This window comes from Crocodylus siamensis, chromosome 4, assembly GCF_052110815.1.
Source record: "Crocodylus siamensis isolate JL-2025a chromosome 4, ASM5211081v1, whole genome shotgun sequence".
Lineage (NCBI taxonomy): Eukaryota > Metazoa > Chordata > Crocodylia > Crocodylidae > Crocodylus > Crocodylus siamensis.
In genome coordinates, this window is record NC_143398.1 from 157,078,169 (window position 1) to 157,101,032 (window position 22,864).

General features: G+C 46.3%; 1 protein-coding gene across 1 annotated transcript; it reads left to right on the forward strand.

Moving 5' to 3' along the window:
• Positions 1 to 887: 887 nt before the first annotated feature.
• Positions 888 to 6,274, forward strand: LOC149866907 (keratin, type I cytoskeletal 19-like). The gene is made up of 7 exons (XM_090041666.1): positions 888 to 1,592; positions 2,157 to 2,239; positions 3,057 to 3,213; positions 3,872 to 4,033; positions 4,445 to 4,570; positions 4,781 to 5,007; positions 5,878 to 6,274. Exons 1-7 carry the CDS (start codon positions 888 to 890, stop codon positions 6,272 to 6,274), a joined length of 1,857 nt encoding a protein of 618 aa, XP_089897792.1.
• The last annotated feature ends 16,590 nt before the right edge of the window (positions 6,275 to 22,864 follow it).

Genomic DNA, 22,864 nt, shown 5'->3' on the forward strand with positions numbered 1-22,864 from the left:
TAGTACAGGTGATTTTGTTAGGATTTCACATGTAAGAACTCTTTGCTACAAAGGAACGGTAATAGTTCACCCTGTGAAGTTTTCAATAATGCTGTTTCATGTACTTTTGCAGAGTGTTCTCCATTAAAGAACCATGCTCATTTTTAAAACAATCTTTACGTAGTCCTTGGGATATATTTCTGATGTGAACAATGTTTCCTTTTGGTACTGAGCTTCTTGGAGGAAAGCACAACTTCAATAGTTAAACAGGTCAGTGATAAAAATATATTGCAGGATTGGTCCTAGTAAGACAAAAATGTGAACAGAAGAAAGAGATGGAGTGTATAGAAAATGGAAATATAGAAAAAAGAATATCTGTCAGTGCATAACCACAGTATTGAGAAACAACAAAATGGATAATGAGTAGAGAGCCAACCTAAAGATGAAGGATTTAGGGTTCGTTTTCTGTGTTTCATATATGGAAATGGGAGCCGAGAAAAAGAACCTTCTCCCTCGATACAGTGGCCTGTACTATGGATGGCTTCTTGCTATAATGAAGTGGACACATATGGGATGAGGCAATGCACTATCTAGCACAAAAAATCTAAATTAATGCAGAGCCACCCAATGGAAGTCACATGGCTTGTTTTAAACAAACAACACACTGAAAAAAATCCCTCAGCGATGCCCTTGATTGAGATATAGTCATAAAATTTCTCTTCAGCAAATTCTTCTTGGCATAAACAATAAGTTTGGCAATGCCCTGGGGGAAAGAAACACCTTGAAGGAGACGCCCACTGTGCAAGGTATAAATAGAATTTCATTGGAACGAGAGTTTGCAGTCTGAGTCCTTTTCAGGCTGTGCTAGTAAACTTGGGCTTTAGGCTAGACTCTTGACTTCTGCCACTATGAGTTGTGGCATTAAGTCTTCATCTAGCTCTTCTAGAATTATTAGTGGTGGTGGTGGTGGTGGAGTAGGAGGAGGAAGACGTGTTGGGTACTCCTCAGTCTCTTCTAGGAAATATACTTCCTCTGGAAGAAGCGGTGGTGGAGGAGGCTTCTCGGGTAGAAGCTATAGTGGTGGAGGCTCTAGGAGCTGTTATGGAGGAGGAGGATTTAGCAGTGGCAGTTGCGGAAGGATTAGCCGTTCCAGTTATGGAGGGCGAATAAGTGGGGGAAGCTTTGGATCAAGTGGTGGTGGTATCTGTGGGGGATATGGTGGTGGTGCTGGAGGATTTGGAGGTGGTGGTGCAGGATTTGGCGGTGGTTATGGAGGCAGCTTTGGACCATGTGACTTTGGCGGCTTTGGCGGTGGTGGATTTAGTGGTGGTAGTTTTGGTGGTGATGGCTTTAGTGGTGGTAGTTTTGGCGGTGGTGGCTTTAGTGGTGGTAGTTTTGGGGGTGATGATACTGGCTTCCTTTCCAACAATGAAAAGATGACCATGCAGAACCTTAATGAACGCCTGGCATCTTACTTGGACAAGGTGCGATGTTTGGAGGAAGAAAACGCTAACCTTGAACGTCTAATCAGGGAGTGGTATCAGAAGCACGGTCCTCAAGGTGGAAGGGACTACAGCCACTATATTGGACCAATTGAAGACCTTCAAAATCAGGTAGGAGCTATTTAAAAAACCTCCAAAACTCTAAGCATCATAAGGGCTTTCCTTTGAGACCAGGCTCAGATGTCTCAGGAGATAGCAGGTATAATATTTTACAAATACTACAGTGCTTGAACAAACTCTTAACTATTAAGAAATATCTGAATTAAGGTTTCCAGTGCAGATAGTATGATAATCTTTGTTGCACTGAATAGACGAAGTCTAAGAAATATGTCCTGAGCTTACGCAGAGTAAGGTATTCAGAGGCTCGTAACTTGGCTGAATTGGGCAGCTATCTAAGGGTTTAGCAAAAGACACCTACTAGACACAATTTCTGGATTTACACAACAAGTTGTGTGACGTACACTTCAAACACCTTTGCGATCAATTGTCACTTTGCCTTCATTCCTGTGCATTGGGCATTGTGTTTTCCTGTTACCCAAACTGATTCTGGCAGTGTCCACAATCCGATTCTTACAATGTTATTAAGGACTCCACACATATGTTCTTGCTCTTTCCTTCTCTATGTCAGTCTGAAGGAGCCACAGGGATGAATATCATCTGTTACCTCTTTTTCAGATTGTTTCTGCAACTGTGGAGCTTAACAAGATCCTTCTGGACATTGATAACACTAGAATGGGTGTTGATGACTTTAGACTGAAGTGAGTATGTCTCTCCAACATGTCAACCCCATTTTCTTGTGTCTTTTTCCCCTCACATCTGCCTGCATGAAACCGTGGAGTGTCTTACTATTGACCATACTGAAAGACAGTTGTTGGAAAAATTATCACTTTAAGAACTCTTATCTTGTTATAAGATTTCCATTGAAAGTGAACCTTCCAAAGTTTAAATTCTCTGTCTCTGAACTTTGCTTACATGTCCAAGCGGCTACTTGTGATTTAGGCTGAGATTTCAGATGGTAGAAATAGATGAAACTTCACTGGTGTCAATGGTGTTAGGATAACTTTTGTGATTTGAAAGTGATAAAAACAAAAACACTTTGAAGAATTGCTTCTGAGGGTAGGAGAGACTGGTAGGTGATATCTGTGTTCAGGGGAACATGTGAAAGCCTGAGGGAAAAGTGTTTTCTTAAGATACATATCTCCTGTATGATCTTCAAGTATGACATCTATATTGATCCCATCAACTAATTCAGTCCAGTAAAATACATTACAAGCAAACCTTGTTTCTTGATTGTACCAACAGGCCTGGTGGTCAGGGAGTGCTGTGGGCATGAGCCTCCAGCACTCAGACAAGCATACGAATGACTCTACTGAAGCCAACTGACTTAAAACAATGTAAAGATCAGTGTATGTACGAAGAGAATTAGGGCTAATGTATTAAGACTTAAACAAAAAGATTAAAATAATGCAGAAAAGGATGAACTGATGAAGATGTCTCATTCATAAAGATTATGTCATTGCTACTAAATTGAGCACTCCAGCATTGCTTTTATTATCTTTTCTCTTTGTGGTTCAGGTATGAAACTGAATGCAGTCTCCGCCAGAATGTGGAGGGTGATATTAATGGCTTACGCCCCATATTAGACCAGCTGACTTTAGCCAGGTCTGATCTGGAGGCACAATATGAGTCCCTGAAGGAGGAATTGTGTTCTCTGAAAAAGAACCATGACGAGGTAAGATCCCTCCCACCTTGAAACAGCAACTAGTTAAAATACCCTGGGAAGACATTTCTCCATGGACTTTCTTGAATAAGAACAACTAAAAGTTGGCCACTGACTCTGGTTGTCCAACTTCAGACATTCTTGTTCCAAATTTCAGAGATGTTAAGTGCGCAAAGCACTTACTGACTTGAGCATGTGTCTGGATTAGGTTAGGTGAAGCCCACTTTGAATACAAGACCATATGAGATCAGGAAAAGGAGTGGAGTCCATTTATTATGTTCATTTCTCTTGGCAGTGACTATGCAGTAAAAAAAGGATGTAATATATATAAGCCCAAGGAGGTATCCATGACAGTTGCCCTTTAGTGGGCGTCTCTGCAAATAATTCCTGCGGGTCATAATGCAAAAGCTGATCTCTGCAATGAGAAGCCTACATAAAGCGTTCACAAAACCCAGCAGGAAGCAGAGCCAAACAGTCTGTGGTAGCTCAGTGACCTTTGATGGAAAGCACCACTCTTGCTACAGAATTGAGACGATCTTGTGAGAAGTAGAAGAAAGGCCTCATAAGAAAGAGTGATGTTGGCAGTGGGAGAACAGTCTCCAGAGCTGATGAGGATGACTGCAGGTATGACTTCATAACAAGGTCTTTCTCACGTTGACTCTCATTGCAGGAAATGAGAGGACTGCAGTCACAGTCTGGTGGTGATGTCAATGTGGAGGTCAATGCTACCCCTGGCAGTAATTTGATGGAAAAACTAACAGAAATGCGACGTGAATATGAACAGCTCATTGAAAACAACCGTAGAGAGGTGGAAAGATGGTATGAAACCAAGGTAAATTGCAGTATTGATACATAGCTATGTTTTCCACAAAAAGACTTGACCAGCTTTACCACATATACAATATTATACATGCAATAGAGGGAGGTCAATTATGTATATATTGCCTAATGATGATCATCTTGAAATTATCCTGATGGTTTAGTGTAGATTGTTCAGAGCTGGAATGATGGAGTTTGCTGCAAGCTAAATTTAAGGTTTGCAGTACGTGGAGCCCCTGTATCAAAACACCAAGGAGAATTACAAGCCAGGGTGCTGGTGATTCGACAGAATCGTGCATAGAAAGTGTATGCAGTCTACTCCATGTTGCAATTTCCTCTAGCCAGAGACGCTGCCTTTCTAGATGGTTTTATAATCACCACAATAATATATTTAAAAAACATAATTCTGTATTTGCATTTTCAGATGGAAGAGGTTAATCAGGAAGTCCACACCAGTAGTCAAGAGATACAATCAAGCAACCACCAGGTCTCAGAGCTGAGACGTGAATATCAGACACTGGAAATTGAGCTCCAGTCTCAGCTCAGCATGGTATGACATTTCCATTTGCTTTGCCTCTCATGAAAGACATTGCACACATGAGTTATTGGAATGATAAGAGAGCATTCCTTCTGTAAACTGAGAAAGGGTTTTGTTATCAGGAATTTCTCCATTTTGTTATGGAAAAGTACTGCTTTGTGCATCAAAGGGAGTTAAGATTTGCCACGGGCCCACAAGCTGTCTGTTCTTTCCATTTTTTAGTTACAGTCCTTGCAGTCCAACTTGGAGGACACAGAACGCCGTTATAGCATGCAGCTGCAACAGATCCAGAACATGATTACCCCTGTGGAAGAAGAACTGGCCAGTATCCGATGTGAAATAGAGAGTCAGAACTATGAATACAAGACGCTGCTTGACATCAAGTGCCACCTGGAACAGGAGATAGCTCGATACCGGGCACTGCTGGAGGAAGGACAGCAAGACATTGGGTATGTAAATGACTGAGAGTTGGATGATTTCCGGAAGCATTAACGCTGTCAATTGTGAGTGTAAAGTGCAGCAAACTTAGCGACAACATAAAAACAAGCTCAGGGGGCAGGGCTGGCAAACCAGATTCTACAGCCACAACATCTGCATAAAAATAGGGCTCATTTGGCTATACTGAGCAATCATCGTGAGATTTGAAGAGTTGTTGGGGTTGGTCCTGAAAGTGTCGGGCCATCCTGGTTTTTGGAACTGGAACAGGAACGTATTTCAGAAGTTCCACACTACCTACTTTGGGCTGCACAGACAGGGCCATGTAAAGAGTCTTCCTGGCATTATTCGGGCATTTCTGCTTCCAAAAAGGACCAGGAAGGACACAGTGAAATTGAAAAAGATTGCAGCTTGACAATAACCACATTTCTCCAGACTGTCACAGAAGTTTCACCCTGAAAGGCCCTAGTGAAGGTTCAGGCTATTCCTTATTTTCTCTGAAGCCATTGGTCTGTTTTGTTTAGTCTTGACCTATGTCCTAACACAAATAATAAAAGGAGTTGGCTTTTGTGCCTTTCCAATTTGGAAACGGTTGACACACTAGACTGAGCCTCAGAATTCAGGACCCAATATGGCAAGGTATTTCCTAGCCAGTCAGACCATGGGAAAGGCAGCTCCAGGTAAATTCAACCTAAGGATGCATAGTCCAAGGAGACATGGATATGTCACAGCATCTTTCTCTGTGCTGACCCTACAGGGTGAGGGGGCTAGGTGAGGAAAAGTAGGGGGATGCTGGCCAGGCTTTTGTGTATCTTCACTGTATTGTTTTCCTTTTATGAAGCGGTTTTGTGGTTTCAATCACTTTAATCTTGCTTCTTTCACAGAAACCAACAAGGAGGAAGAGGAGGTGGTGGCGGCTATTCTTATGGAGGAATGAGGCGAGGGAGCATAGGAGGAGGTGGTAGCATTGGAGGGGGTGCCACTGGAGGGACCTGCATTGGAGGAGGCATAGGAGGGGGCAGCATCGGAGGTGGTGGAATAGGAGGAGGAGGTGGTAGTGGAGGTGGTGGCTCCTGTGTTATTTCAGGGGGAGGAATAGGAGGCGGTGGTGGAGGAGGAGTTAGAATTTCAGGGGGTGGTGGTGGATTTTCCCACTCCTACTCTTCATCTTCCCACGGGATCTCCTCATCTTCTCAATCTCAGCCTTGCAAGACTGGTGGAGAAAGCCATGGTAAGGGTCATTATACTGTTCAACTGTGTCTTTTGTCCCTTTCTGATTAAATTTGGCCATGTGCCGATTAACTCATTGGGCTGAAAGAATCACCAGCAGGGGACTCTTCATGTGTCTATTTTACCCCTTTCTTTGTCAATTGGAATGAGAGACTGGTAGGAAAACTTTGAGATCATTTGGGTTGCAGTGTGATTTATAGACAGCTGATTTACTTTTAATCCAAATTTAATCAGTACTGTGTCATTAACTGGAAACCCATCTGGTGAAAGTTCAGTCTGAACACGGTCTTTGTTACAATGGTCGGCTGGGATCTTACAACATGGAAGGGAGGTTTCTACAGCTGTTATGGGGGGGTGTATTCAATTTGGGAGTGCTCTTTGACTCCCAGTTGTTCCTGATGCCACTGCAAGCCAAGACGTAGAGTATGAAAAATGGACCTCGGATCAAAGATGAGTGGGGGAGGGGGCTTGTCTGAAGCAAAATGGAGGGAGAAGAAATGAAAGGTAATAGGAAAAAATAGGCAAATGCAGGCAGGGGACAGGGAGGGGCAGCCCTGGGGAGAAGAAAAGCGAGGTTAGGACAAAATCTTTTGAAGATGCTTCAGCGCATGGTGGATTCATGGGTTGCATTCTATTGTCAACGTGGTTTTATTGTATTGCTAAACTAATGAATGGTGCCTTCCATCTCTCAACAGGGTATGGAATAAAATCCTAACTAGAGATACCAATGATCCTCGAGCTCAGTATTGTTCAGAGAGAAAGTTAAAGCATGTCGTTCTCTGCATGCCTGAACAAAGAATAAGGAGAAAAGCTCCGAAGCGTTACTTAGCACTGCTACAGCAATCTGTCCCAAGAGGCCCATCACAGCCATTGAGATGGGCCACCTTCCTGCCTGTCATACTCTATGCCCTTTCCATCTGCAATGTTCTATGGGTTCAATCATTGATATTTGAGTTAAGCTGTACCATGCACAATAATCTACCTTTTGGTGAAAAAATTCTCTAATAAACTTTATTTCTGTCTAATGCAACCAGGAACCTGTGTTTGGGAAGTATTTTTTTTAATGCTTTTTGTCTGCATACAATTCAGCTGTAAATACCAAGCCACCTGCCCCCATAACATGACTGGGATGCGTATGTTTTTTCCAACCTTTAAGATTCAGGAATCATGTCACTCCAATATGACTAGCTAAATCTTGGGACCAGAATAACATTTCTGTCAAATAAACAATGAATACCTATAGGAGGGGGAAGAGGAAGTTGAGAGAAGCTAGTTTTACATTAAATATGGCACGTTCCAGCACATGTCTTTGACCCACAGACACAAAGATGTCATAGCATGGACATCCACTAGTTTTGGCGTATTGAACTGGTGGTACACATACACCTGGGGGTACTTGGGGGTACTTGGTATGGTCCCAGGGGGTATGCCACAGTGTTATGGAGAAGCTCCCCCCGCTCATCGACCAGCTGCCTGGCGAAGCCCCAGTTCCCAGCTGGCCACCAGGGGTACCCTGGCCAAAACATGTTGAAAACCCTTCCACTAGTTAAAAGGAACAGAAAGCTATATAAAATATCCCCTTTGTGTTAGAAGAATTCTATTCCAGGAGCTGTTCCCTTCATACAATTTGAACATTGATGGTAATATTTCCTCCCTGGTTGCAACAGCTACACTATGTGTGAATGTAGATTGGAAAGCCTATTTCTGGACATTTATGAAAAATCCCTTGTATGGCTTATTGAATTTGATAATGAACATAGGAAGATAGGCCTTTCTTGGTCACCAAGTCCAGTCCCCTGTAGTCATATCTCTTCTCAGTTTTGATTTTACCTCCCTAAACAAGCCAAGCTCTATTAGTTGCCTCTGTAGCAGCATTAAGATTGTACCCAGAGGAATGGCTGCACTGCAGAGGGACAGTGGGAAGAGAGAGAGAGTTTATCCCCATAGGGACACCATTTGCCCTGAAGGTGAGTGAAGCTGCTCTGGAGGCAGCCCTCTTTGAAGTGGGCGGAATAATGTAAGCTCAGCAGGCGTCTGAAGGAGAAGGATGTTAGTGGAAGCTCAGGAAGAGTCGTGGCCTGGGATTGGCTGAGAATCCCCTGTGCAGGCAGGGCCCAGGGAGAGGCTGCATTTGCCAGGTGGTGTGAAGCTGTGCTGGGCAAGGGAACTGGTACTGCCGGCAGCCCAGACACTGCTCCCTGCTGTGCCAGGGGACAGGGGTCTGGGCAGGAATCATCTCTCCTGCAGGGATCAAAGGGGAGGAGCAACCACCTGCTGCACTGAGCCCCTGGAGCTCCTGCGAGGGCTGCCAGCAGCACGGACCTCCCATGGCTCTGGGCAGGGTCATAGAAGCAGCCCTGCTCCCTAAGAAAGCAAGCAAGTGGCAAGGTACACAGGGTCATAATAGTTATTAGGGCTGTGCAAAACAGCACTGTTTTGTTGGTGTCACTGGGCATAACCCTAGGTAACTCAGAGGGATGGAAGACCACGAGTGTCTATGAAGTCCCTCTGCTCTAGGCCCAGGCGAGCCAGGGCCCCCCCTTGCCCAACCTTTGTAACCCTTTCTCTGGCTCCTGTAATCTCCTGTCCTTCTGGAAAACAGGCAAGCTGAAACTGTTATCTGTGGAATGCAAGGGCATCGCTCAGAGAGAGAAGGGAGGAGGGAAAGAGGGATGAGGGGGGGCCAGCTAGTGGAAAACTTCTGTAGAAATGACCAAGGTATAAATATACACTGTTGCAGGGCTAGGGGCACAGGATTTGAGACAATACAGTTCCCTGCGCCTTTTACTTGAGCTCAAATAAACTTTGTCTACTTCTCCCCCCAGTGTGTTTATTTGGCGCAACGCACACCGGGCAACGAACCCCATTGTTGCCTCCCTTGGGCACCTTGTGCCGGCAACAGTTTTGGCACCCAACGTGGGGCACGGGGCTAACATTTCGCCTTGCCCGGATCCCTCCTGGAGTCGACGACTTGCGGCAACAACCGACGCCCAGCGCGCACCGGTGGTTTCATCGGGGGCCTCGGCAGAGATGTGGTTTGATCGACCCCGGAGAGCACAACGGTGCAACACCCTCAAATAGTGGAGAAATGATCGTGGGTGATGGTGTGGAACTGGTCCCTCGGACAAGGTAGGATAAGCTCAGCAGTCTGAGCATTGCCCGTTAAGACCTGGGGACGCTCAGTGTCTCCCTGTAGGACCTGGGGATGCCCAGTGTCTCCCTGGAGTATGGGCAGGGACACAGTACGGTTGGCAGGACACGGTGTACACCCTTAGAATGCATTCTGACTAATTGGAAACTGTTTAAGTCAGATTTAATGACTAAAAATAATCTTAAAAGGTTTTGTACAGTGGAATGGCCTCAATATCAACTGGAGGATCAGGAAAGGTGGCCTCCGGAAGGGTCAATTAACTATAATACAATCCTCCAATTACTCCTGTTTTGTCAGCGGACGGGTAAGTGGAATGAACATTTGTTTGCACAATTGTTTATGGCCTTACGAAATAAGACAGATATTTTGCAGAAGTGTAATTTGACTCCGACAGGATCAGTAGTTGTCAGTGTTAAGTCTCAGCATTCCCTCCCCAACAACTGTAATGCTAGAGTCGGTGTCCCCTTCGGCTTTAACTCCTCCACCATATAAAGATCAGATGACCCCGGTTCCAGAGATTCCCCCTCAGTGGGATTTTACCCTTTACTTACTGAAACTGTAATAGCCCAGCCTGGGGCAGATGGGCGTGCAGCCCAGACCATGCAATTATACACCCATGTACCTTTTAATCCGGTGGACCTGGCGGCTTTTAAGGCAAAGGCTGGAGAATTTTCAACTAACCTGAGTAAGTTTATCTCTGTCTTTGAGGGATGTTTAGCTAGTCACAAGCCTGATTGGGATGACTGTAATATCCTTATGCGAACCTTATTATCTGAAGTAGAGTGGAATCAAGTTATTTCCAAAGCAAGGGAGGAAGCACAGCAGAGGCGTGAAAGGGATCCCGTCAATGTTCCTGGTCCGGCAGATGTGGTTCCCCTAGCAGACCCTAGATGGATGGGACCCTAACAACCCTGTGGATCATACCTGTCTTACCTTTTACAAAAAAAGGAAGACTTAATGGGTATGTCTGTACCACAAATCCTGGAGACTGCAAACAGGGCATATACCCTCAGAAAGGAAGAAGAGGAAAAGAGACAAGTTAGAATGCTAGTAGCAGCAGTACAGGCTGGAGTCAGAGAAAAGCCACAAGAAGGTGGGAGAGGCAGAGGTATAAGGGGTCGTGGGCGCAGGCGCCCTGGCCCACAAGAAAGACACCTGGGACGGAACCAGTGTGCCTTATGCCAGCGAGAGGGACACTGGAAGAATGAATGCCCAGAGAAAGGGAGAGACTGTACTCCTGTAATGGCAGCAGAAGGACAGGAGTAGGGGTGTCAGGGGAAACAGACCACCTCACCCCCGGAACCCCGAGTAAAAATGCGGGTGGGGAACTCAGAAATTGATTTTTTTGGTAAACTCCAGGGCAGCACGGACCGCTGTAAATCAACCTCTTCAACTTCCTGTAGCAGACTCTCTCACCATGATGAGTGCCACGGGAAAAAAGACTCAGTGCCCAGTGTACGCTCCTGCAGAATGTGCTCTGGGAAACCGGGCTCTCTCTCACAAATTGGTCTACCTTCCAGATGGCCTAACACCCCTGCTAGGATGAGACCTGCTTTGTCGATTAGGTGCATCACTGCATTTTACCCAGGATGAAATAACCCTCACATTGCCCCCTGAAAATGCATGGATAATGACCCTTGCGATTAAACCCTCGGCTATGAACGCTCCCCTGGAGTGGAACCAGTGGGAAGACTGGGTATAACCTTTGGTGTGGGCAAGGGGGGTCCCCGGAAAGGCTACACATCAAACCGCCATTAATATCCAACTACTGCTGGGAAAAGGTCCAGTACGAATCAAGCAGTACCCAATCAAAAAGGAAGCCAAAGAGGGACTGCAGGAGACTATAGACCGTTTCCTAAAGTACGGCATATTGCGAGAGTGTCAGTCAGCCTGGAACACTCCTATCTTGCCTGTACTAAAGCCTGATGGCGCATATCAACTGGTGCAGGACCTAAGGGCGGTTAACGAACGGGTTAAAACTATTCATCCCCTCGTCCCAAACCCATATACCTTGCTGGCCTTCATAGGGGGGCAGTATACTCATTTCTCAGTTCTTGATTTGAAAGACGCTTTCTTTACGATTCCAGTTGACCCCCCCTTCTCAGGAGATATTCTCTTTTGAATGGGAGGACAGAAAAAGGGTTAAGAAACAACTTTGTTGGACAGTATTAGCCCAGGGATTTAAGAACTCTCCCACCCTTTTCGGCCAGTCCTTAGCTAAAGACTTGGAGGAGTGGAATAATGAGCATGAAGTTCTCTTGTTACAATATGTGGATGATTTATTAATTGCTGCTGTAGATTTAATCTCTTGCCTTAATGCCACTGTAAGCCTCCTGAAGTTTATTCGACTTCGAGGATATTGGGTGACTCGAAATAAAGCTCAAATTGCTCTCCCCGAAGTACGATACCTGGGATTTCACATAAGACAGGGGGAGCGCCAGCTTTCAAGTGAGCAAAAGGAGGCTATATGCCAGGTTCCCACCCCAAGCAACAGTAAGCGGCTCAGGGGGTTTCTCGGCATGGCAGGTTTTTGCAGAATATGGATCCCTGAATTTGGACTATGGGCAAAACCACTATATGACTGTGTAAAAGGGGCAGACCATGACCCCTTTTATTGGACTTCAGAAGCTGACAAGGCATTTAAAATACTAAAAAGGAAACTAATGGAAGCCCCCGCCCTGGGTTTACCGGACCTTTCTAAACCTTTCCAATTGTATGTGCATGAACGAAAAGGGATGGTTCTGGGAGTGGTTACTCAATTGTTGGGGGCGTGGAAACGTCCTGTTGCTTATTTCTCCAAACAGCTTGATCCAGTTGCCAAGGGATGGCCAGCGTGTTTACAAGCAGTTGCGGCAACTGCCCTAGTACTTGAGGAAGCTGAAAAGTTAACGCTGGGAGGAGTTGTGCAGGTGTATACCCCCATATGGTCCAGGCTCTGCTAGACGCGAAGTGGGGTCTCTGGCTCACCCAGGCTTGGGTGGCTCGGTACCAAGCTAAGCTGTTGGAGAACGCTGAAGTGACTCTGCAAACCTGCCCCTCCCTCAACCCGGCTACTCTCTTACCTGAAATGAAAGAACAAGAGCATGATTGTTTAGACATCATTGATGCACAGTACTCCAGCCATCCAGACCTACAGGATCAGCCACTTCTGAATGCTGATTGTGAGTGGTACACTGATGGCAGTAGCATTGTTGTAGAAGGGCAAAGGAGGGCAGGTTATGCTGTTGTGACCCTCTATGATGTTGTTGAGGCCAAGGGTTTGCCCGCTGGAACATCTGCTCAACTTGCTGAACTGGTGGCCCTGACCCGGGTGCTAGAACTGTCAAAAGGGACACGGGTCAACATCTATACCGACTCTAGGTATGCTTTTGGAGTACTGCATGCCCATGCTGGCTTATGGAAACAAAGGGGACTGCTGACAGCCCAAGGCTCCCCAGTGAAGTATGGACCCCAAATTCTCCGACTCCTGGAAGCTGTTCAACTTCCCTCGGCAGTGGCAGTAATGCACTGTAAGGCACATCAGAAAGAGGATCAAGACATAGCCAGGGGTAACACCCGGGCGGACAGAGAAGCTAAAAATGCTGCCACCCTGAAGACACCGAGACCTGCTGACACCCATATGCATGCCCTCATTCCATCAGTGGGGGAGCTCCTGGATCCCCAGTACTCGTACAAATCAAACCCTCAAGCGTCATCTATCAAAGATCTGCCAGGAGGCCTCTCTGCAATGGCTCAATGCTTTGTCCCTTGCTCTGCTTCACATCCGTGCCCTCCCCAAGGGAAGATTAGGGCTTAGCCCCTTTGAGATTATGTTTGGAAGGGCATAGCCTATGAACGGGACGCCGGTTCTAGCAGGGGAGTGGGAAATAGGATGTAATATTTTGTCACGGTATATGTGCTCTCTGTCTGCTGTTCTTTCTTCTCTCCATAGGTACACTAAAGACTTGCAGGCTCTTCTGCTGGATGCTCCAGTCCACTCGTTACAGCCGGGGATTTTGTGCTCGTTCGTACCTGAAAGGATAAGCCCCTCCAAAAGAAGTGGAAAGGACCTCACACTGTCCTACTAGTTTCCCACACAGCAGCAAAGGTCGACAAGAACTGGATTCATCACGAGACAGATGTAGCATAATCTTTCTCCCGTCGTATGGAGTGGGCCGGTTAGCCAAGCTGTATCGTCAACTTTCTGTGTTTCTTACAAAATTTGCTAATGACACCTTAGCTATTGAAAAGAGCCTTAATTCTGAGATTTACCAACTTTGGTTGTTATCCCTTCAGAATAGACAAGCGCTAGACTATGTCTTAGCTTCTCAAGGTGGAGTATGTGCCTTAATCGGTAACGAATGTTGTACTTATATTCCAAAAAATTCCCAAGATATTAACAAACATTTTATCAGCCGAACAGACTTTTAAGCAGTGGAAAAGTCAGGAACGTAAACCCACTGTTTTCGATTCTCTCTGGAGCTGGTTGCCCAACCTCGGAGGCCTAGGAACGGGCATCCTTCACCTCCTGGTCACCGGTGTTGTGTTGTGTTTAATTACCCTCCTCTTATTTGCATGCTGTAATGCCCTCCTGCGCAAAGTCTGTGTATCCGCCTCCCCGAGCGCTTCACTATACCCCTGCATTGAAGATCTCAGTTCCCGAACACAATGGTCTTTTATCTTCAGAATATGAGAAAACTCAGCCAAAACTTTGTTGAGTATTCTCAAAGTGGGGAGTTGTTGGTGTCACTGGGCATAACCCTAGGTAACTCAGAGGGATGGAAGACCACGAGTGTCGATGAAGCCCCTCTGCTCTAGACCCAGGCGAGCCAGGGCCCCCCCCTTGCCCAACCTTTGTAACCCTTTCTCTGGCTCCTGTAATCTCCTGTCCTTCTGGAAAACAGGCAAGCTGAAACTGTTATCTGTGGAATGCAAGGGCATCGCTCAGAGAGAGAAGGGAGGAGGGAAAGAGGGATGAGGGGGGGCCAGCTAGCGGAAAACTTCTGTAGAAATGAACAAAGTATAAATATACACTGTTGCAGGGCTAGGGGCACAGGATTTGAGACAATACAGTCTCCCTGCGCCTTTTACTTGAGCTCAAATAAACTCTGTCTACTTCTCCCCACAGTGTGTTTATTTGGCGCGACGCACATCGGGCAATGAACCCCATTGTTGCCTCCCTTGGGCACCTTGTGCCGGCAACAGTTTCCTTTCAACTTCCATTTCAACATTTTGATTGAACAGTGTTTCATTTCAAATTTTGTTTCATTTTGAAGTGCTGTTCCATTTCGTTTCATTGAAATTGTTTCTCTGTTTCAACACTGTTTTGACATTTTGCCCATAGGCTATAATGGAGAAGTATGAAACAGCCTATAACTTTTTCATTTCTTCCCTGATTGGATAAAGTGTGCAGAGATGGTATCCCTTTCTGATGCCATGAAGCCTGCCAAGTTTCAAGGAGCTAGATACAGGGATTTCTGGGAAACTTCACCTCAAAATTCTTGAAAGCAAAACTTATGTCACGTGTCGGTGTTAAGGCACAGCAGGGTAAAACTGCAGGCATTCTAGCCCCTGCTGACGTCGTGAAGCCTGACAGCTTTCAAGGAGATACATGCAGTGGTTTGTGGGGAAACTGGACCCCAAACTGTTCAGAGCAAAACTTATGTCACTTGTAAGCGTGAAGGCACAGAGAAAGCTCAGTTCAAACAATGCTTTTTATGCTGTTTTTCCGTCCCTCTCTCAGAGCACTGGAATTGGAAGGGACCTCAGGGAAGGATCACAGTCACTGGCCAGCTACACATGTCAATATCAAAGCAGTCCTTCCCTGTTCTTCCCCCTCCCTCTTCTTAGTTTCTCTTTAGCTGCAAGCAAGCCCAGCTTCGAAACTCGTAAGGTTTTGAAACTTTTGAAATGTTTCAACTGCCCTTGTTTCATTTCATGGCTGTTTTGAAGCCTTCTGTTTTGATTTCACTGTTTCAAGCTTGAAACAAGTCGAAACAGCTTTGAAACGAAACAGCTGACAACATTTCACACAGCCCCAATAGTTACCCTGGACCATACAAGTTATAGACTAAGTGTTTAAACAAGTTCTTCTTGGTTTATTAGTTGGACTACCAATTTATTTTTTTATTGTGCTTTCTTTGGCAGCATATACACTAAAATGGGTAACTTTTTTATTGTGGGTAATTTGTGAGTAATAAACCCTGGAGCCACAGGCATTTATCAGCCAAACTATCGGCCCCATCAGGCCAAAATCTGATATAGACAGTTGTCTTTATATCGGTACCAATCTGATATTGGACCGATGTATTGTAAGCCTGCTTGAAGCAGCTAGTATTTGGTTTGGATTTGGATTTGACCGACTTGGGGGACAGTGATTTGATTCACTGATTTGAATCACTGTCCTAAATTGATTTGGTGGAATCTGATTGGGAGATTTGGCTGCTGCTGCAGCAGACGAATCTCCAAATCACATAGGCCCCATCCCCTGGCACTTTCCCAGGCCTGCCTGGCCCCATTTCCTGGCTCTTTGCAAAAAAAAGCCCCCAATCACTGGCTGCTGCCAGGCGGAGGCAGTGGAGGGCAGCAGGGATTGCCCCCACCACCTGGCAGCAGCTGGTGATTGGGGGCTTTTTTTAAAACAACTGAGAGTTGGGGCAAGTAGGGCAGCCATGGGGGGGCTGGGAGAGTGGGCAGGGTTAGGGGTCATTATGGGGCCTGGGGGAGCAGGCAGGGGATGGGCCTTGGCAGGGGTCCCCCATTGTCTCCTTCCCCCTCCTCCAGCCTCCCCTCCCCTGCCCCGTACTTACCAGCATGGAGTCTGGGTCCAGCTCCCTGCAGCAGCCAGCGGGGACTACACGAATGATCAAAGCTCTCCAAATCTTTTCTGATAGAGCTTCAAATTGATTTGGACCTTTTAATTGGTCTCCTTATTCGATTTGGATTCAGAGATTCAGGCACTGAATTGGGCCAAATCTCCTCCAAATTGAATCAGCACCTGAAGCTTTGCACAGCTCTGATGTATCAGTGCACTTCTAACAGCAGGGCATGGGGCTGCAGCCTGGCTGGACTGGCACTGGGAAGGAGCTGCCTCTGTGGAATAGGAAATGAGGAGGGGGAAGAGGGAAGAATATTCAAAGCTCCAGCCTGGTGGCAGCAGGCTTGTGCCTGGGCAGGGCTTGCTAAGTGCAGGGGCAGCTGCCACCTCTCCTGGTGTTCCCAGAGCTCTGGGAGTGCCATTGACCTCCTCTTTTTGTTCTTGCCCACCAGGCTCTTTCGTGATATATGAAAAGAATTACTTATGTGTGATGGGCTAGCTGGTAGTGACCTAGCCCAGGGGTTTTGAAAGGTTAAAAGATGATTTGAGGGCTTGGGATTTCCTTTCCTCCCCAACCAGTCCCCAGAGACTCACCCTCCATGTCCCCTGACTGGCCCCTTGGGTCACCTGAAGGGGGATAAAAGGGGCAGAGCAGCTGACTCAGGAGAGACCAGCGAGGGAAGGAGGTTCAAAGAGCTGTGGGAGCAGTTGCCCCAGAAGAGCCTGAAAGAGCAGGACCTGCAGGCAGCAGTGGGACCCTCAGCAGCACAGCGTAAAGCTGGCAGGAGAGGCTCCCCACTGGGCTCCAGGATCCCCTGGGAGAGGCTGCGGTCAGCAGGAGAGGCTCCCCAGCTCCAGCAAGGGTCTGAGCAGCGACCTGAGGGGTTCCCAGCTCTGCTCCCAGCTCCTCCAATCAGAGGCCAGGAAGCTTGATGGGAGGCAGGGGCTCTGGGAAGGTCAAGACCCCTAGCAGCTGGGAGCAACACCAGCACTTGTGTTTGTGTGGTAGAGTTTATACCCACCATGTGGGAGATCAGAGTTCAAGCCTCAGCTGGGGTGACTTAGAGTGAGGGAAATGCCAGGGAGAAATTCTTGTTGCAGTGGAAAGGGGTCATTGTGTATTTCCCTCTTCCCACCTTCTAGGTACCTAGGCCCTATATTCCTTGTTATTTGATGTTTCGTATTTTGAGCCTTTTATATTTCGTCAACCAGTATTGTTTGTTCTGCTGTTTGTTTTACATTTTGTTAACCCTGTCTTTTGTCAACTAGATGACTATGTCTGTGATTGCACGTGTCTAACCTTTATTGAATCCTGCCCCCTTGGGGCATTGTAGTGTCCCCTATACCCCCTGGTTTATACTAGTTACATTCCCAGTACTGTTCTCTCATTAAAAGATATATGGTTAAGTCCCCATTAGTGATCTGGCTCTGCTCTATAGGGGAGGAGGGTCTCTATACCTCCCACAGTGCTTCTATACCTGCTCTGATCCCTTCAATTGCAGAGGGGGTACCTCTTGGAGTATCACCTGGGTTACATATGAAACTGGTATGATGTACTCATTCATGGATGTTTATTTTTCATAATTTGACATAATTTTATAAAGCTGTTTACAGTATACTGGCGTTACTAAATCACCATACACCCCTAACTTCATGCAATCCTGAAAAATTTAAATGAATAAAAATAAAAAAATTCCCCAATTCTGTACAATCCTGAAAATTTAAATGGATAAAAATCAAAATAAATGCTTAAATAAACATTGATTTTTGCTATCGAGAATATATTTTAAAAAATGAATTCTGCAAAGCCTGCTCACAAACTGTTAAGGTTAGACTGACTGGCCTCTAGTTGCTTAGCTCACTTACTTGTTCCTCTCTTAGGCGGAGGCTTTATACATGCTGTTCTCCAACCATATGATAAAGAACCTGATCTGATGCTTGCCACTGAACCTATCATTTCACATCCAGTTCTTTCCAAGGGCGTTAAGCTCCTTGAAATTTCCTTCCACCTTGGCTGAGGTTCATTTCTATGCCCTTGCTCCCATTATCCAATCTGTATTTGCCCCATCTCATGAACATCATTTTTCTCACAGAAAACTAAGTTGACACATTCATTTTGCTTGAGGGCCATTCCAGATTCTCTTTAATCTTCATTTCATCCCTGTTCCCTTCAATCTCTGTTTTCTTGTTCTCTTCTCATTTGAATGATTGAAGAATCTTTGGACCGGGGGCGGGGGGGAGAGGAGGAGGGGGGGATTTACTATCCTTTGCAAGAATATTACATTTAGCTTAACTTTTGACATTTGTCACTTTATTCTTGCATGACTTGCCTCATAAAACATAGCTTTCTTTGCTGATCAATCTTTTTCCTATTGTATATAGTCTAGTTCTCTGTTTATTCTTAATATGCTCCTTGTTGTGATTATGCATCTGGTTAGATATTACATCCCTTCCTACAATTTTCCTTCTTGCTTTGGAAATAGACTCCTGATAATTTTAGCTCTTTGACTTGAAGAACTCCAGGCTTCTTCTACATTTCAGCCCATGAACTCCTCAGCCCAAGTGATTTTACTAAGAAGTTCTGTTAATTTATCAAGTTTTGCCCTTTTCAAATCCAAAATCTGAGTTACTGACCTATTTAATGCAAGTAAATCAACCCATGATTACCTAATCCAAAGATATTTTCTGTAACCAGTCCTTCTTTAATGTCCTTGTTTCATATAAAAGCAAGCATAAAACAAACTCTCATTGGCCCTGCTGTTATAAATAACATTTATTCTCAAATCTGGGACATTAGAAGCTCCTATAACTATAGAATTCCCAATAATAATTACATTACAGTGTCCTCTATACAAATCTGGGTCTGTAAGCAGATTCCCAGCCAGCACTCCGTCAGTACTACACAGTGGGTCTTTTTTATCATCCTTCCCCAAAGTGACTTGGACCCAAACAGATTCTGTTTTACCCACACGGACCCTCACTTCTTTAGTCTCTTATAGGATAAATATTAAGCCTGTGTGAAGCAGCTAGTTTTTGCTTTGAATTTGGATTCAGCTGATTCGGGGGGCAGTGATTCAATTCAGTGATTTGAATTACTGTTCCAGATCAGTTTGGCTGAATTCGATTTGGAGATTCGGCTCCTGCTGAATCTCTGAATCAGCCAGGCCTGGTCTATCGCTCTCCCATTCTCCCAGCCCAGCAATGGCTGCCCCTCCCGCCCCAGCTCCTGGCACTGAAAGAAAAAGCCTCAGCTCTGCAGGTGCTGCCAGGTAGTGAATGATCCCTTCTGCCCCCCACTGCTCCACAAGCCCCTGACCCCCTCCATCTCTACCAGTCCCCCCATGGCTGCCCCGCCTGCTGTTGGCTCCGCCCCCTTAAAGAAAACCCGAGAAAGTCCCACAGACACACCGTTCCTCCTAGCATGTGGGGGCAATCTCCACTTCCCCCCACTGCCCCATGCCATGTGAAGGGCTCTGCATGAGTCCCCCAAAGCCCTGCAGGAGGGGTGAGTCCCGGAGCTTTTCTTATTTTTTTTCCTTAAAGGGCTGGAGCTGGCTGGGGCGAGGCACCTGTGGGGGCTGGGGTTATGAGGGGGGTGTTGGAGGACTCATGCTGGCCCCCCAAGCATTGTGGGGCAGCAGGGATCACCCCCCCTGCCCAGCATCATCCAGTGAGTGGGGCTTTTTTTTAAAGCACTGGGTGGGACCTGAGGGGGGCGGGGCAGCCAAAGTGGGGGGCTGGGAGTGTGGGGAAGGGGTTGGGGTTAGGGGAGCAGAGAGGGGATGGGGCCTCACAGCGGTCTCCCCATGGAGCTGGTACTTGGGACAGGGGAGGGGGGTGGGGACCAAGTCCAGCTGCAGCTCCCTACTGCAGGCACTGGGGACTGCCTGAATCAAAGCTCTTTGAATATCTTCTGAAGATTCAGAGAGCTTTGAATAGATTTAGACCTTTTAACTGGTCCCCTGATTTGATTTGGATTCAGATTTTTGGCCACCTAATTGGGCCAAATCTCCTCCAAATTAAATCACCATCCAAAGCTTTGCACAGCCCTAATAAATATACAGTGCTTGGTCTTCATTTCTTGCTTTTTAAAACAGGGAATAATGTTTAATACCTATGCTGCTGACATGGTTGCTATTCTACCGTGTTTCTGTTAATCCTTGTAATGTCTGATTTCACATTTTTCATGATTTAAATGTCATCATTTTGCTGGCCAGACTCCTTGCAGTTCCCTTCCAGTTATTTTTTACTGACTGTATCTTAGCTGGAGTAGGCACAGTCTGAGCAGAGAATGAGGAGCTACACCTTGGTTCTCTTGACCGCACCCAACGTTGCTATTACTGAACGCCCACCTCCCTCAGAGTTCTCACAAGTGTTTCATCGCATGGTTACTGCAACACTTAGAAGCAACAGAGTGGTAGGGGGCAAGGAGTGTGCAGGTGGTGGGGCAGGCCGTGAGAGGCAGACAGTTTGTTCCCTGCTACCTGATCCCCCCCACTTGCTCCCTGCGTTGTGCCTGCTCCCTCCATAGCCCCAGGATGCCCTGATCCTTCTTCCTTTGTCCCCTTCTTTCCCCCTGCAAGCTGCTTCTGTCCCCTGTAGGCTGGAGACTTCCCCCCATTCCTCCCCTCAAAGTCTCTCCCACTTGGCTGAACCTCTAACCCTCCCCCCTTACCTTTGCTCCATGCCGGCAGGCTCCATCCCTGCTGCAGCCTAGGGCATGGAGAATGGCTCCAGTTCAACCCTGTGGCGGTGGCATGGGGACAGCACTGTTGCTACAGGGCAAGGCTGGAGCACATTCTCCATCCTCCATTCTATGAGGAGGAGCAGCACAGAACATAAGGAAGGAATAGCAGAGGAGAGAGGTGGAGAAGTTGTGCAGGGTGGGAGACCTGGAGGCTGGTGGGGGAGGAGTCACTGGGCATGCAGAGGCAATAGGAGCAGGCAGCAGTTGCAGCTCCAGTCCTAACCCCTGCCCTGTGTCACTTCATGCTTGACTGTAAGGTGAGGGGCTTTTTGTTCTGCAGGTTAAATGGAGAGGGAAAACCTTGTTTTCTCATTGAGTAAATAGTATGGGATACTGCACAAAGTCCCCACTATAACTAACAGCAATAAGAGAAAAGTGAAATTGTACAGCTAATTAGATAAAGCTATCAAAAGACTGCCAATTCTGTTAGCTCCCCCATTTTGGCTAGTTTCCATGACCGATAAGAGGCTAACAGACCTAATCATTGTACATTGACTAGGTGAGTGTAACCACCCAGTAACCAATGGGGAAAAAAACAATGGAAAAAAACCTAGTAACGTTTTGCTTTAAGATAATCTGAAATTTAGAAACTGTCCTCAAACTTTCTCCAAAGCCCAAAATGTCATGGCAAAACCAACAATATGAATGCATTCACTGCACCTAAAGGGGACAAAATCAGCTTCAATTTCAACACAGGAAGTGTAGGCTGCGTATTAAAAAGAACTTTCTAATAACTTTAAAGTGGTTAAGATCTGGAACAGATTATGTAGAGAGGCTGTGAAATCTCCATCACTGGAAGTTTTTAAGGGCTGCTTAGGCAAACATATAACTAAGACAGGTTAGACAGAGTGGATTCTGCCTGAAGCAGGCAGTTGGACCTAAATGATCTCCTAAGGTCCCTTCCTTCCACTCCTGTTTTCCTGCAATTCTATAATTGGTACCTTATTTATTATTTTAGTATGTGCTACCCAAGCTCCCCAACCCCCCCAGCCGCACGAACCTCCAAGCTCCCCCATAGCTGCCCCACCCGCCCCATCTCCTGGCTCTTTAAAGAAAAGCCCCAGTGCTTACTGGATGCTCCTGGGTGGGGGGAGCAATCCATGCTGTCTCCCACTGCCCCATGCTGCATGGGGGACTCTGCCACGAGCCCCATGACCCCCCCACCTTATTCCCCCAGCTCCCCCATGGCTGCCCAGCCTGGGCCAGCTCCAGCCCTTTAAGAAAAAAACCTCAAGAAAAGCCCCAGGACTCACTACTCCTGCAGTGGCCTTGGGGATTTGGGGGCTCATGCAGAGCCCCCCACATGGTGTGGGGCAGCAGGGGGCAGTGGGGATTGCCATCCCACCTCAGGAGCTGTGAGTTCAGGGGTTTTCTCATTTTGTTTCTTTCTTAAATGGCCGGAGCTGGCCCAGGCGGGGCACCCTCCAAAACTCTCTGTTCTTGGAGTCTCAGAACAGTAGAGACTCCCTATTCCTGACGCAGGGAGACTGCGCCCGAAAGCTTGCTAAGAACTTTGTTCCAACTACTCGGTTCGTCTAATAAAAGATATCACATCTATTCAAAGAACATTGGCTAACCAAGCAATGACATTTCTGGACAATATCAATTCTATGACATGAACAACATAGCTTGGGGGAAAAATAGCAGGTACTAAGGGAACATGGCAGGCTCATATAAACCCTGCTGGAATTAGAAGAAGAAAGTAGTATGACTAAACTGATGACAATGCTCTTGAAATAATAGCAACTCTGCAGAGAAAAAAAATGAAATCCACACAGGCATAGCATTTGGAAGCTAATGAAGTTCTTGGAACGCAAGTTTATGTTTTTCCCATCTATACACAGAATTGATGAGAATTTTGAAGTATTAAAATCAGTAGTGTGTTGGGTGGGGTGGGAAAAATGATCTGGGCATCAGGCTTGGACACTGAACCTTGAGTGTGCATAA